Source organism: Panthera leo, chromosome B1 (assembly GCF_018350215.1).
Source record: "Panthera leo isolate Ple1 chromosome B1, P.leo_Ple1_pat1.1, whole genome shotgun sequence".
Classification (NCBI taxonomy): Eukaryota; Metazoa; Chordata; class Mammalia; order Carnivora; family Felidae; genus Panthera; species Panthera leo.
Genome location: NC_056682.1, coordinates 149,838,242 through 149,852,303, shown reverse-complemented (window position 1 = coordinate 149,852,303; position 14,062 = coordinate 149,838,242). Strand labels below are relative to the sequence as shown.

The 14,062-nt window shown below is 35.1% G+C and overlaps 1 protein-coding gene across 4 annotated transcripts in view; it reads right to left on the bottom strand.

The window, feature by feature from the left end:
• The window catches only part of CENPC (centromere protein C), an 80,765-nt gene that overhangs the window by 23,783 nt on the left and 42,920 nt on the right, over positions 1-14,062 (bottom strand). For 3 of the 4 annotated variants that reach the window (XM_042936257.1, XM_042936260.1, XM_042936261.1), the window contains exons 11-13: positions 9,271-9,414; positions 6,739-6,821; positions 1,465-1,524 (exon numbers count right to left, since the gene is read on the bottom strand). In XM_042936257.1, the coding sequence (XP_042792191.1) occupies positions 1,465-1,524; positions 6,739-6,821; positions 9,271-9,414 (287 nt within the window). The remainder of the gene's footprint in view (positions 1-1,464; positions 1,525-6,738; positions 6,822-9,270; positions 9,415-14,062) is intronic. The other variant, XM_042936258.1, reaches the window with a different exon arrangement.

Genomic DNA, 14,062 nt, shown 5'->3' with positions numbered 1-14,062 from the left:
GAGGATTTAGAGTAAACTCAATCTTCGCATTATCTGCAAAGTAAATTCACTTATCAGTAAGAAAAATATGTTAGCCAGATATAAGATTATTGGATTATAATACATCTCTAGGCTACAGATGTTATTTTATTCTTCCAATGTTACACAGATAAGCAGTGCTAGTCATTTTTTCTCCTTTATCTGTAACCTTTTCATTCTAAAAGCTTCCCTATATTCTTGAAATTTAGGAATTTTATTCACTGATGACTAGAAGTATATCTTTTTGAAGGATTTTGACTAAAAGTTGGCAAACTCATTCAAATTACAGATAGGAGCCAATCTTTAATCCAGGGGTTTTCTTTAACATATTACTTGTAATTCTCTCTCCTCCATCTGTTTCTCTTTTCTGTAAATCCTATTCTCTGCAAGTTTTCTCAACTGTCTCCATGTTATTTCCATTGCATACCTTTTTTCCCCTCATGATTTCCATCTTTCTATATTTCATCTCTGAGGAATTTCTTCCATGTCAACACCAGCTACTAATTCAGCTCTCAGTAACAGTGACCATCTTTATTTTCACTTCATCTACCAACTTTTTAAATTGAAAAAATAGGGTTTTTCAATACCAGAAAGTTTTCTATGCTGTAAATGAATCTTTCTTTTATTGTTAAAATTGTTATCTATCTACTGCAAAAATTCTACCTCACCAGTAGCTGACTACTGTTTTTAGGCATAATGCTTGATTTTCCTCTCTTTGGTTGATAAAGCCCCTGCTGAGGAACATTTTTATTTCTCTTTGCCTACTCTTGACTAGTTAGCAATCCACTTCAAGACAAGCATTAAGCACTAAGAGTCTCTCTTCATTGGGCCCAAAATACTGACAAGATGTGAGTTTGTCGTTGAAGCAATCCAAGGAAGTTTCTCTTCCAGTGAGTGGTTCTCTTCAGGTACAAGTGCAGAGGCACTCCCAACCTCAAGCACAGAGAGAAACATACAAGGGCACTCCAATCCTACAAAGGTGAGAGGTCCCATGAATCTTGACTGGCAAATATCTCTTTGGGAAGCACAGAGTTTTAATCCTCCATGGCCTCTCCATGGGTTCCTCAGCTCCCATCTTTGCCTACTTATTTATTCCAGTTACTGCTTTGTTTACAAGTCAACTGGATAAAAACGGGAGTTGTCAGGGATGTCATCTACCTAGCAGTTCTATTTTACAGATTCTCTGCCCTAGCTTTTAGCCTAGGTGAAATCATGCTTCCTACTATTACTATGTGAAAAAGAGTGAGAGGGATAAAGGATTTATTAAGTGAACAATAAAGAAAATCATTGGCCGGAGATGAGTTATTGTAAAATTCATGAAAACTAAACACTTGGTTTTAATTTATCTGTCAATTAATCCAAATACTTCCCCCTGCTTCAGAAAAATTAAGTCCTACTTGTAACAGAGATTTTATAATATGAAGATATTAAAAGAAATAATCTTACCTAACTTGTGATGTATTTTATTCACTGATAGTACTCTAGATATTTTTACTCCTGAGTCACCTGCAAAATGCAAATGATAATATCATGAATAAGACTATTAATTCCATGTTGAATTAAAGTGTATTAGTTGGTCAATTTCAATATTAAATATTAATTAAATCAATCGACTAAATCAATATTAAAGAAATTTTAACCTGACAATACATTTTATTACTTCTTTTACTTTCTACTGCCAAGGAATAAAGACTAATGAAACATTTCTCTAGATTTTGCTATAATGTATATGTCTAAGGAGCCTAATAGTTAAAAATAACAGAAAAGCAGGCTTTCTATGGCTTCTGGACTTCAGGTGAAATAAGCTACTTGATAGATAAAAATGCAGGGTGTAATAATGAACAATTAATATGCTAATAATGTAACGCATGATCTCCAAATTTCTAAAATAGTGCAAGTATACTAAATTATCAGTGCTCCAATTAGGTCAGAGTTTTCAACTTTAGTGTTATAAATAGCATCCAAATATAGTTGCCATCAATTCTTTGTCTTCCTATACATAAATGCTGTTCTTTATCAAGAGGCAGAGTCCAATGCCCTTTTCTTTGAATCTCTGCTAACCTGTGACTTGCTTGACTAACAGAACACGTAAGAATGACATTCTGGGACTTCAAAGGCTAAGTCCTAAGAAGATAGCAGGTTTCACCTGGGTCTCTTGGAACTTCATTATGGAAAAAGGCGGACACCATATATGACATCTGACCACTCCAAGACTGCCATGCTGTGAGGAAACCCAAGCTAACCACATGGAAAGGCCATGTGGAGGAAAAAAGATATACTTGGTCAGCTCCCACCCACCCTGTTCCAGCCACCCCAGCTAAGTGCTATATATAGAAGTGAAAAACTCACCCTGGACTTCCAACTCAGTTTAGCTTTCAAATGAATGACTCCAGCCACAGCAGTTTGCATTTAACTATGAATGCATGACATGGCCCAAGAGAGAACTGCCTAACTAAGCCAAATAAACCCACAGAACCATGAGAGATAAATCAATTACTATTTTAAGCCACTAAGTTTTAGGTGTTTATTATGCAGCAACATGTAACTAGAACACTTAATGTCCATTAATGATCTAAAATTTTTGATACAATTTTACATGTCATATATATTTCCTGAAAAGTAAGCCTAAGCTTTCGTTATATTTTCAAATAAGTCCATGATAGCAAAAGATGGTTAAAAATGACTGAATTAGATACTTCATAAAATTGCTGGCTTAGAAGAAACTTTAGTGAGCATAAGATCTAATTTCCCTGTCCAGAACAGGCATATCTATAGAGAGCTATGGAAATCAAAGTAGCAGTGCCTGAAAAGACATGAATAGACACTTCTCCAAGGAACACATCCAGATGGCCAACTGACACACGAAAAAACGCTCAACATCACTCATCGTCAGGGAAATACAAATCAAAACCACAATGAGATACCACCTCACACCAGTCAGAATGGCTAACATTAACAACTCAGGCAACAACAGATGTTGGCGAGGATGCGGAGAAAGAGGATCTCTTTTGCATTGTTGGTGGCAATGCAAGCTGGTGCAGCCACTCTGGAAAACAGTATGGAGGTTCCTCAAAAAACTAAAAATAGAACTACCCTACGACTCAGCAATTGCACTACTAGGTATTTATCCATGGGATACAGGTGTGCTGTTTCGAAGGGACACATGCACCCCCATGTTTATAGCAGCACTATCAACAATACCCAAAGTATGGAAAGAGCCCAAATGTCCATTGACAGATGGCTGGATAAAGAAGAGGTGGTGTATATATATCAATGGAGTATTACTCAACAATCAAAAAGAATGAAATCTTGCCATTTGCAACTATGTGGATGGAACTGGATGGTATTACTGTAAGCGAAATTAGTCAGAGAAAGACAAATATCATATGACTTCACTCATATGAGGACTTTACGATACAAAACAGATGAACATAAGGAAAGGGAAGCAAAAATAATATAAAAACAGGGAGGGCTACAAAACATAAGAGATTCTTAAATATGGAGAACAAACAGGGTTACTGGAGGCATTGTGGGAAGGGGGATGGGCTATATGGGTAAGGGGCATTAAGGGCATCTACTCCTGAAATCATTGTTGCAGTATATGCTAACTTGGAGGTAAATTTTAAAAATTAATTAATTAATTAATTAATTAAAAATACAAAAAAGTAAAAGTTTAAAAAAAGAAAGAAACCTAATAAGCATGGAGTTTGAGGAAAACAAGGTTTCCTACAAAGAAAACAAGAAATGTCTGCCTTTAAATTTCTACTCACACATTAGCTATCGTGAAGACAAAGACCAATAGCCAGCTAGTTTAAAGGAAAATAGATTATGATTCAAGGTTATTTTTACTCTTCAACTGGTTGTAAAAAAAATAAATTCCTGAGTTCTTCTTAGCATATATGAGCATGCCTACCAACTTTATAAAGAAGTCTATCTGTTCTCACAGCAGGTACAAATGTGTTAAGCATTTACTAAAAGAAAAAATATTGACAGAGAAAGTTAAAAATTCAATCATGTACTGTTTCTAAACCACTTTATTTTAGTTCTGTAGTAAAGGTGAAGTAAAAGTATGAACAAAAATGTAAGAACAAACCAAAAGAAAGCAAGGGTCACAATATTAATATTAGACAAAACAGACTACAAGGTAAAAGCATTGTAACAGGATCAAGATGATAAATCTGACCAAAGCAGGTACATTCCATATAAAGGCTTATATGCTCAGCAACAGCAGTGAAATGTATAGAGCAAACACTGCAGGAAACAGATGGAGGAAAAAAAGCATACAACTACAGTGGAAATACTTTACTTCAACTCTAGCAGCCCTCAGCAGATTTTAGAAATCACAAGAAAGTCTATAAAGGATCAAAATAACATCTAACGTAACATGTTCAATTCTAAGATCCTGTTCTTTTCCCCCAAATCTGCTCCTTCCCTAGTAGTCTCCAAATCAAGTAGTGACACCACCATTCTTTCAGGTGCTCAGGCCAAAAGCCTTAAAGATGTCCCTGACATCTCTCTCTTCCCATAGCCCCATCCATCAGGAAATCCTGTTGATTCTATCTACAAAAATATTCAAAATCCTACTACTGCTCTCCACCTTTCACTGCCATCACCCTAGTCTAAGCAACCTATCATTGAGATTATGAATGTCTCACCAACCAGTCTCCCTGCTTCCAACCTTACATGAGCCCCTCAAACTCACGAGTCCCTCCCTAACACAGCAGACACAGTAATTCTGTTTATAGGTCCGTCATGTCTCTCCTCTGCTCAAAACCTCCCAATGCCTCCATCTCTCTTAGGAGTAGCCAAAAATCCTTAAAATAGCCTTTAACATCCTATGTGATCTTTCATTCTCGTTGTCTCTGTGACATCATCTCCTACTACTCTCCCTCTCTTACTCTGATTTACCCAATCTCCTTGGTATTCACCACCAGACTCATTACCGCATCAGAACATCTTCCCTCTACCTGGGGCATTATTTCCTCATACAGCTGCATTCTCTGCTTTCTCATCTTTTTCATATTTTGCTCAAATGATCATTTCCTCAGTGAGGCCTTTTCTGCTCATCTACCTAAAAATGTAACCACCATATCCCACCCAAAAATCTGTTTTATTTTTCTACTCTCAACATCCAACAAATCATTAAGTTTTGCTTTTTATTGCTTCTTTCCTGGTACCCCAGAAAGTAAGCTCCAGGTGGACAGTAGTTTTTGTCAGTTTGGTTCTCTACCACATCCCTAGCCCCTAAAAGAATACATAGTAAGTGTCCCATAATATTCTGTAAATATTTAAGATTTCTGTAGTCAAAATATATTCAAAAATTTACACATACTTACATTATTAACAAAATAAAAAGATATATATTTGTAAATCCATACATGTATACACAAAAAAGTAATATTCTCTTCTTTCTCAAGTACCCATGAGAGAACTACAAAATTCTTTCATGAATTTTATGTGTTCTAAGCATACTATACAGAATGCAAAGAAAACCTTAATAAATTCAAAGAATAAATAATAAAAGCCAAAGTTCCCTAGAACAATGAAATGAAACTAGAAATTATTAACAAAGAACAAAACATTTTAGAATAACAGCCAACATTATGTATTTAATATAGACCAGATATTAAACTAAACAAGAAAGCTATGGGATTGGAAATGATATCACCATTTTACAGATAAGAAGGCTGAGTTATTAACACTGAAATTTTTTTACTCAAGATAGCATAGTAAGTAATATAAAATTCAGCTCAACCTGAGCTGAATTCAACTGTAGGCTCCTGGCTCTTAAGACCAACCTCTTGACTAATATATTCTTAAAAAAAAAACTCCTGGGTCAAAGAAAAATCACTGCAATTTGGGGTGTACTACAATAAGAACATGACATTTAAAATTAAGCCAAAACTAAACTTAGGAAAATTCACTTTTTATTTTTTATAAAATAAAAAGTAGAAAAATAAATACAGAAAGCATTCAACTTAGAGGAGAAAAATAATAAAATAAATCTAAACACAGGGAGAAAAAAAACTATTTAAAAGGAAAAAGAAAGAGGGTGCCTGGCTGTCTCAGGTGGCAGAGCATCTCTTGAACTAGAGGTTGTAGGTTTAAGTCCCACATTGGGTATAGAGATTACTTAAAAATACAATCTTTTAAAAAAAATTCCACCTTTCTAGCATTTGAAAAGGAAATTAAAAAGAAAAAGAATTAAGTGAATTAGGAAAGAAAAAGCAGTATAACAGATTATATTTCAAGCATACATTCTTTAGAAGCATAAAAAATTACAAAATTATTAACAGGCATTTTAAAAACTTTACTATGGAAAGTTTCAAACACATTCAAAAAAAGAAAAAATGGTATAATGAAACTGATACACCCACTATACAGCTTCAGTAATCAATACATGGCTAATCTTGCTTCATTTATACCCTTATCAGCTTAACATTTTTAAATATTAGAACAGATATTTTAAGTATCAATTATTTCATTATGTTCTACCTCAAAGAAAGGACTGTCATTGTGTCATTCTTTCTCTTTCTCTCCCTCCCTTTATCACCTAGGTGTAAGGTCTTACAAATCTCTAAACATATAGTAAGGCTCTTAAAAAGTAAGTACTCAATACACATTTGCCATTGGTGATAATTTAAATAAAATATAGCACACCGTACTCTGTATGCATAAAGCCATAAATATCAAGAGAGTAGACAATAAATAATAACTTACCTGAACTTTCCTGAACTTCCTTATCATCCACATCAGAATTACTCTTTTCAGATGATAAATAATTCTTGAGCCTGAAAGGTCCACTTTAACATAAAAAAGTAAAACGTAAAATTTGTGCCTTTATAATACATATATCTAGTTATCTGCCTTAATGGACATTTTGTCCTAAAACTGCCAAACGTTCCTTTCTTATAAAACCAACAGTGATTTATAGGTCGCCAAGAATATACTTACATGCTGCATAAAACAAAGAATCTATAATTTAATCCTGTAACTGTCAGGATAAATACTGAATTTTATAACCTTTTAAACTAACTCATGTAATAGTTACAAACAGAGAGGAAGGGAGATAAACCATAAGAGACTCTTAAATACAGAGAACAAACTGAGGGTTGATGGGGGGGACCCAAGGGAGAGGGGAAAATGGGTGATAGGCATTGAGGAGGGCACTGGTTGGGATGAGAACTGGATGTGGCATGTAAGCGATGGAATCATGGGAATCTACCCCCAAAACCACGAGCACACTGTATACACTGTATGTTAGCCAATTTGATAATAAATTATATTAAATAAATAAATAAAATTTTCTAGCAGCCACATTAAAATAAATAAATAAATAGATAGATAGATAAATAAATAAATAAATAAATAAAAATAAACTCATGGATCAGTTAATAAATTTTTAGTCAACTCAACACCTCTTGATAAAAATCAAATTTTAAAAAGTAAAATTAGAAATCAATCAGCTTATGGAATGCAAGCTGGTGCAGCCACTCTGGAAAACAGTATGGAGGTTCCTCAAAAAACTAAAAATAGAACTACCCTGCGACCCAACAACTGAACTACTAGGCATTTACCCACGGGATACAGGTGTGCTGTTTCGAAGGGACACATGCACCCCCATGTTTATAGCAGCACTATCAACAATAGCCAAAGTATCGAAAGAGCCCAAATGTCCATTGATGGATGAATGGATAAAGAAGATGTGGTATATATATATACAATGGAGTATTACTCGGCAATCAAAAAGAATGAAATCTTGCCATTTGCAACTATGTGGATGGAACTGGAGGGTATCATGCTAAGCGAAATTAGTCAGAGAAAGACAAATATATGACTTCACTCATATGAGGACTTTAAGAGACAAAACAGATGAACATAAGGAAAGGGAAACAAAAATAATATAAAAACAGGGAGGGGGACAAAACAGAAGAGACTCATAAATATGGAGAACAAAATGAGGGTTACGGGAGGGGTTGTGGAAGGGGGGGATGGGCTAAACGGGTAAGGGGCACTAAAAAATCTACTCCTGGAATCATTGCTGCACTATATGCTAACTAATTTGGATGTAAATTTAAAAAATAAAAAACAAGTTAATAAAAAAAAGACAAAAAAATTTAAAAAATAAAAAAAAAAAAAATAAAATAAAATAAAATAAAATAAAATAAAATAAAATATAAAAATGAAAATCACATATACTTTTGGAGTATATATTTAGTGACTAGGAGAATGGAATTGTTTAGGGGGAAATTTTTTTTCTTCATTAGGTTCAAAGACAGTGTTCATTAACAAAATCAATGCAGAACTTCCTCTGTTAATACTGATCTGATTAAATTTTATGTCATTTTCAAATATGTCTTTTCTCGTAAATAAATACTGCTAAATTCTGTTAAAAAAAAAATCAAACAGCTTATTTTCATTTAAAAAAAAAAAGCCAAAAACAAGTGGAATTTAAAATATTTAAATTTAAAAACTGCTCAGAAATGATTCAGCTTATCCCTGTCTGAGATTCCTTGCCTCTATTATGAACACAGGATAGGCATAGTAGTCATAACCCATCAAAAAGTAAAGAAATCTCAGCCATCCCTGAAAAGTCTTGAGAATCTGTTATAATTTACCATTCCTTCATTTTAAAAAAGGGTATATGATTTCAGATATTATAAGAGTAGGTTAATTTGGTTTGTTCATGGAGTGTGCTTGTTTTAAACACATACCCAAATTCTTAAATACTTGTTTTTAAGAGAGAGAGTTTTCCCCTTTTCCTTGAATGTGGTCTGAATTTAATGACTTGTTTCTAACAAACAGAATAAAGTGGAAGTGAAAGTGTGCAACTCCAGAGACTAGGTCATTAAAAGGCACTATGACCTTCATCATGGTCACACTTTCTCTTGGATCACTTGCTTGATTGGAAGCCAGCTGCCATATTGAACAGCCCCATGGAGAGGGCCACATGACAAGGAAGGCCTATAGTTAACAACCATAGGAGCAAAGTACCTTGTAAGAAGATCTTTCATTTACAATCAAGCCTTCAAAGGACTGCAAACCTGACAGATATTTTGAATGCTACATCTCATAAGAATCCCTAAGAGAGAACTAGTCAGCTAAGGCTCTTCTCCCAGACTTCTGGGCCACAGGAACTAGGAAACAATAAATGTTTTGCAAACCACTAATAAAAGTTGGGGTAATCTGTTACACAGCAAAGAGTAACCAATATACTAAGTAAATCCAATTATCCTTAGAAAACATGCATACCTTCTTTCCAAAACTGAAGTCTTAGGCTCTCCAGAATCCAAGTTAGACTCTGCTAGTGTCTTGCATGTAAATCCCTTGACCTGAGACTTTGGATGAACATTTTGTGCAGTTATACTATCTTGATCCTTTGGGCTTCTTGTACCTCTGTGAATATGTAAAGTGAAAAATTGTTTACATTTCTCCATAAAACATTCCTTCCAGAAACATACCATCAGTAGATAATATAATATTGGTTGTAACAAATATCAGATAAACCTATTCAGGTCCTAGGACTTGTAAGTAGCCTAGGAAGAAAATTTGTTTCTAGGACCTGCAAAGAAAAATTCTGATAAAGGAAATGGTACAGACCAGGCCTAAGATGGAAGTGATGACAGGAGGACACCCAGAGACATTACCTACGGGCAGCATATGATATATATTACACATTTAATCTACCATGGTTTTTTTGAAAATCCACAAACAACTTAAATTGTTTTCTTTGACAGCCCTAGTCAGCCTACTGAGGAACAGTAGTGTGTTCGGAGGGATTCTTTAACAGCTACTAGCTAATTATATGTAAAGAAGATATACTATTCCCAGACTGCATAATTTCTCTTCTCTCACATTTCTCTTGTAAGTCCTATGTTTTGTTTCTCATTCAGTCTACCAGCCTATTCTTACCATATGTGAGAAAATAATTTGCATAAACATAACTAAAGAGCATGCAAACTTTTGAGATTTGATGGTTTACTTCTGAAGATTCTACTCTCTCTACAAGTCCTATCATAGAGTTAGAAAAAATATTAAGAGAATACTATGAACAATTATAGGTCAATAAATTAGATAACCAAGATAGAATAAATTCCTAAAGACATACGATTACCAAAACTAAGTCAAGAAGAAATAATCTGAAAAGACCTATAACAAGAAAATGAATCAGTAATCAAAAACTACCCAGAAATAAAGGCCCAAATGGTTTTACTGCTGAATTCTACCAGTCATTCAAAGAATATGAATTCTTCACAAACTCTTTCAAAAAACAGAAGAGAACTTCTTAAATCACTTTATGAAGTCAGTATTATCTTGATACCAAAACTAGATAGACATCACAAGAAAAGTGCAGACCAAACAACTCAACAGAGCAAATCTAGAGACGTATAAATGTAATTATACATACATCATGACCAAATGGGATTTACACCACAGATGCAGTTTGGTCTAACATCTGAAAACCAATTAACGAAAAACATCATATCAATAATAATAAAAATTACAGCATCATCTCAACAGATGCAAAAAAAAAAAGCGCATTTAACAAAATCCAACACGTTTTAACAAAGTAGGACTAGAAGGAACTGCCTCAACTTGATAAAGGGTAGCTGAAAAACTTACAGCTAGCAACATAAAGACTGGATGCTTGCCCCCTAAGATTTAGGAACCAGACAAGGAAATCTGCTATTGCCACCTGTATTAGCCAGAGCAATTAGGCAGTATAAAATAAATAAAATACAGGAAAGGAACAGGTCAAACTATTAACAAATGACATGATTTCTGTATTCACAATATCTCACAAAATCCACTAAAAAGCTATCAAAACTAATAAATGACTTCATAAAGGTTGCAGAATACAAGTCAAATACAAAAACCAATTGTAGGGGCACCTGGGTAGTTCAGTAGGTTGTACTCCTGACTCTTGGTTTTGGCTCAGGTCACAATCTCACAGTTCGAGAGATCAAGCCCCATGCTCTATGCTCTAGCTCAGAGCGCAGGGCCTACTTGGGATTCTTTCTTTCTCTGCCCCTCCTCTGCTGGTGCACGCTCTCTCACTCTCTCGAAATAAATAAATAAAATTAAAAAAAAAACAAAAAACAAAGGTATCTCTATACACTTGCAATGAACATCCAAAAATAAAATTTAAAAAGCAATTCCATTCAGAATAATGAAGCAGAAAAAAGGAGGGGGATTAAGGCAAAAGACTACGATTAAGAATCAGAGAATTCAGTGCCTCATTAAAAAGGAACAACATCAGAATCATAGGGGTCCCAGAAGAGGAAGAGAGAGAAATAGAGGTAGAAGGGTTATATGAGCAAATCATAGCGCAAAACTTTCCTAACCTGGGGAAAGACACAGACGTCAAAATCCAGGAAGCACAGAGGACTCCCATTAGATTCAACAAAAACTGACCATCAACAAGGCATATCATAGTCAAATTCACAAAACACTCAGGCAAGGAGAGAATTATGAAAGCACCAAGGGAAAAAAAGTCCCTAACTTTGCAGCAGACCTATCCATAGAAACTTGGCAGGCCACAAAGGAGTGGCAGGATATATTCAACGTGCTGAATCAGAAAAATATGCAGCCAAGAATTCTTTATCCAGCAAGGCTGTCATTCAAAACACAAAGAGAGATAAAAAGTTTCCCAGACAACAAAAATTAAAGGAGTTTGTGACCACTAAACCAGCCCTGCAAGAAATTTTAAGGGGGACTCTCTGAGGGGACAAAGCAACAAAGATTAGAAAGGACCAGATAACACCACCAGAAACTCCAACTCTACAAGCATCATAATGGCAATAAATCCGTATCTTTCAGTACTCACTCTAAAGGTCAATGGACTCAATGCTCCAATCCAAAGACACAGGGTAACAGAATAGATAAGAAAACAAGATCCATCAATATGCTGTTTATAAGAGACTCACTTTAGACCTAAAGACACTTTCAGATTGAAAGTAAAGATGGAGAACCATCATGCTAATGGTCAACAAAAGAAAGCCGGAGTAGCCATACTTATATCAGACAATCTAGACTTTAAAATAAAGACTGTATCAAGAGGTGCAGAAGGGCATTCTATCATAATTAAGGGGTCCATCCACAAAGAAGACCTAATAATCATAAAAATTTATGTGCCAAATGTAAAGGCATCCAAATATACAAACCAATTAATCACAAAGAAACTCAATGATAGTAATACCATAATAGTAGGAGACTTCAACACCCCACTCAGAGCAATGGACAGATCATCCAATCAAAAAATCAACAAGGAAACAATGGCTTTGAATGACACACTGGACCAGATGGACTTAACAGATATATTCAGAATATTTCATCCTAAAGCAGCAGAATATACATTCTTTTCCAGTGCACATGGAATGTTCTCCAGAATAGACCACATACTGGGACACAAATCAGCCCTCAGCAAGTACAAAAAGATCAAGATCATACCGTGCATATTTTCAGACCACAACGCTATGAAACTCAAAATCAACCACAAGAAAAAATTTGGAAAGGTAACAAATACTTGGAGACTAAAGAACATCCTACTAAAGAATGAATGGACCAACCAAGAAGTTAAAGAGGAAATTAAAAAGTATATGGAAGCCAATGAAAACGATAACACCACACCCCAAAACCTCTGGGACGCAGCACAGGCGGTCATAAGAGGGAAGTATATAGCAATCCAGGCCTTCCTACAGAAGAGAGAAAGATCTTAGATACACAACCTAACCTTACACCTTAAAGAGCTGGAAAAAGAACAGCAAATAAAACCCAAAACCAGCAGAAGGCAGGAAATAATAAAGATTAGAGCAGAAATTAATGCTATCGAAACCAAAAAAACAGAATAGATCAATGAAACCAGAAGCTGGTTCTTTGAAAGAATTAAAAAAATTGATAAACCACTAGCCAGTTTGATCAAAAAGAAAAAGGAAAGGACCCAAATAAATAAAATCAAGAATGAAAGAAGAGAGTTCACAACTAATACAGCAGAAATAAAAACAATAGTAAGAGTATATTATGAGCAATTATATGCCAATAAAATGGGCAATCTGGAAGAAATGGACAAATTCCTAGAAACATATACACTACCAAAACTGAAACAAGAAGTAACAGAAAATTTGAACAGACATATAACCAGTAAAGAAATCGAATTAGTAATCAAAACCTTCCCAAAAACAAGAGTCCAGGGACAGATGGCTTTCCAGGGGAATTCTACCAAACATTTAAGGAAGAGTTAATACCTATTCTCTTGAAGCCGACCTAAAACACAGAAACGGAAGGAAAACTTCCAAACTCTTTCTATGAAGCCAGCATTACCTTGAGTCCAAAACCAGACAGAGACCCCACTAAAAAGGAAAACTATAGACCAATTTCCCTGATGTACATGGATGCAAAAATTCTCAACAAGATATTAGCCAACAGGATCCAGAAATATATTAAAAAGGTTATTCACCACGACCAAGTGGGATTTATACCTGGGATGCAGGGCTTGTTCCATATCCCCAAAACAACGTGATTCATCACATCAATAAAAGAAAGGACAACACATGATCCTCTCAATAGATGCAGAGAAGGCATTTGACAAAATACAGCATTCTTTCCTGATAAAAACCCTCAAGAAACTAGGGATAGAAGGATCATACCTTGAGATCATAAAAGCCATATATGAACAACCCAACACTAATATCATCCTCAATGGGGAAAAGCTGAGAGCTTTCTCTCTAAGGTCAGGAACAAGACAGGGATGTCCACTCTCACCACTGTTATTCAACATAGTATTGGAAGTCTTAGCCTCTGCAATCAGACAACACAAAGAAATAAAAGGCATCCAAATCGGCCAGGAGGTCACACTTTCACTCTTCGCAGATGACATGATACTCTATATGGAAAACCCTAAAGATGCCACCAAAAACGTGCTAGAACTGATCTATGAATTCAGCAAAGTGCAGTATATAAAACCAATGCACAGAGCTTGGTTGCATTCCTACACACCAACAATGAAGCAACAGAAAGAGAAATTGAGGAATCAATCCCTTTTAGA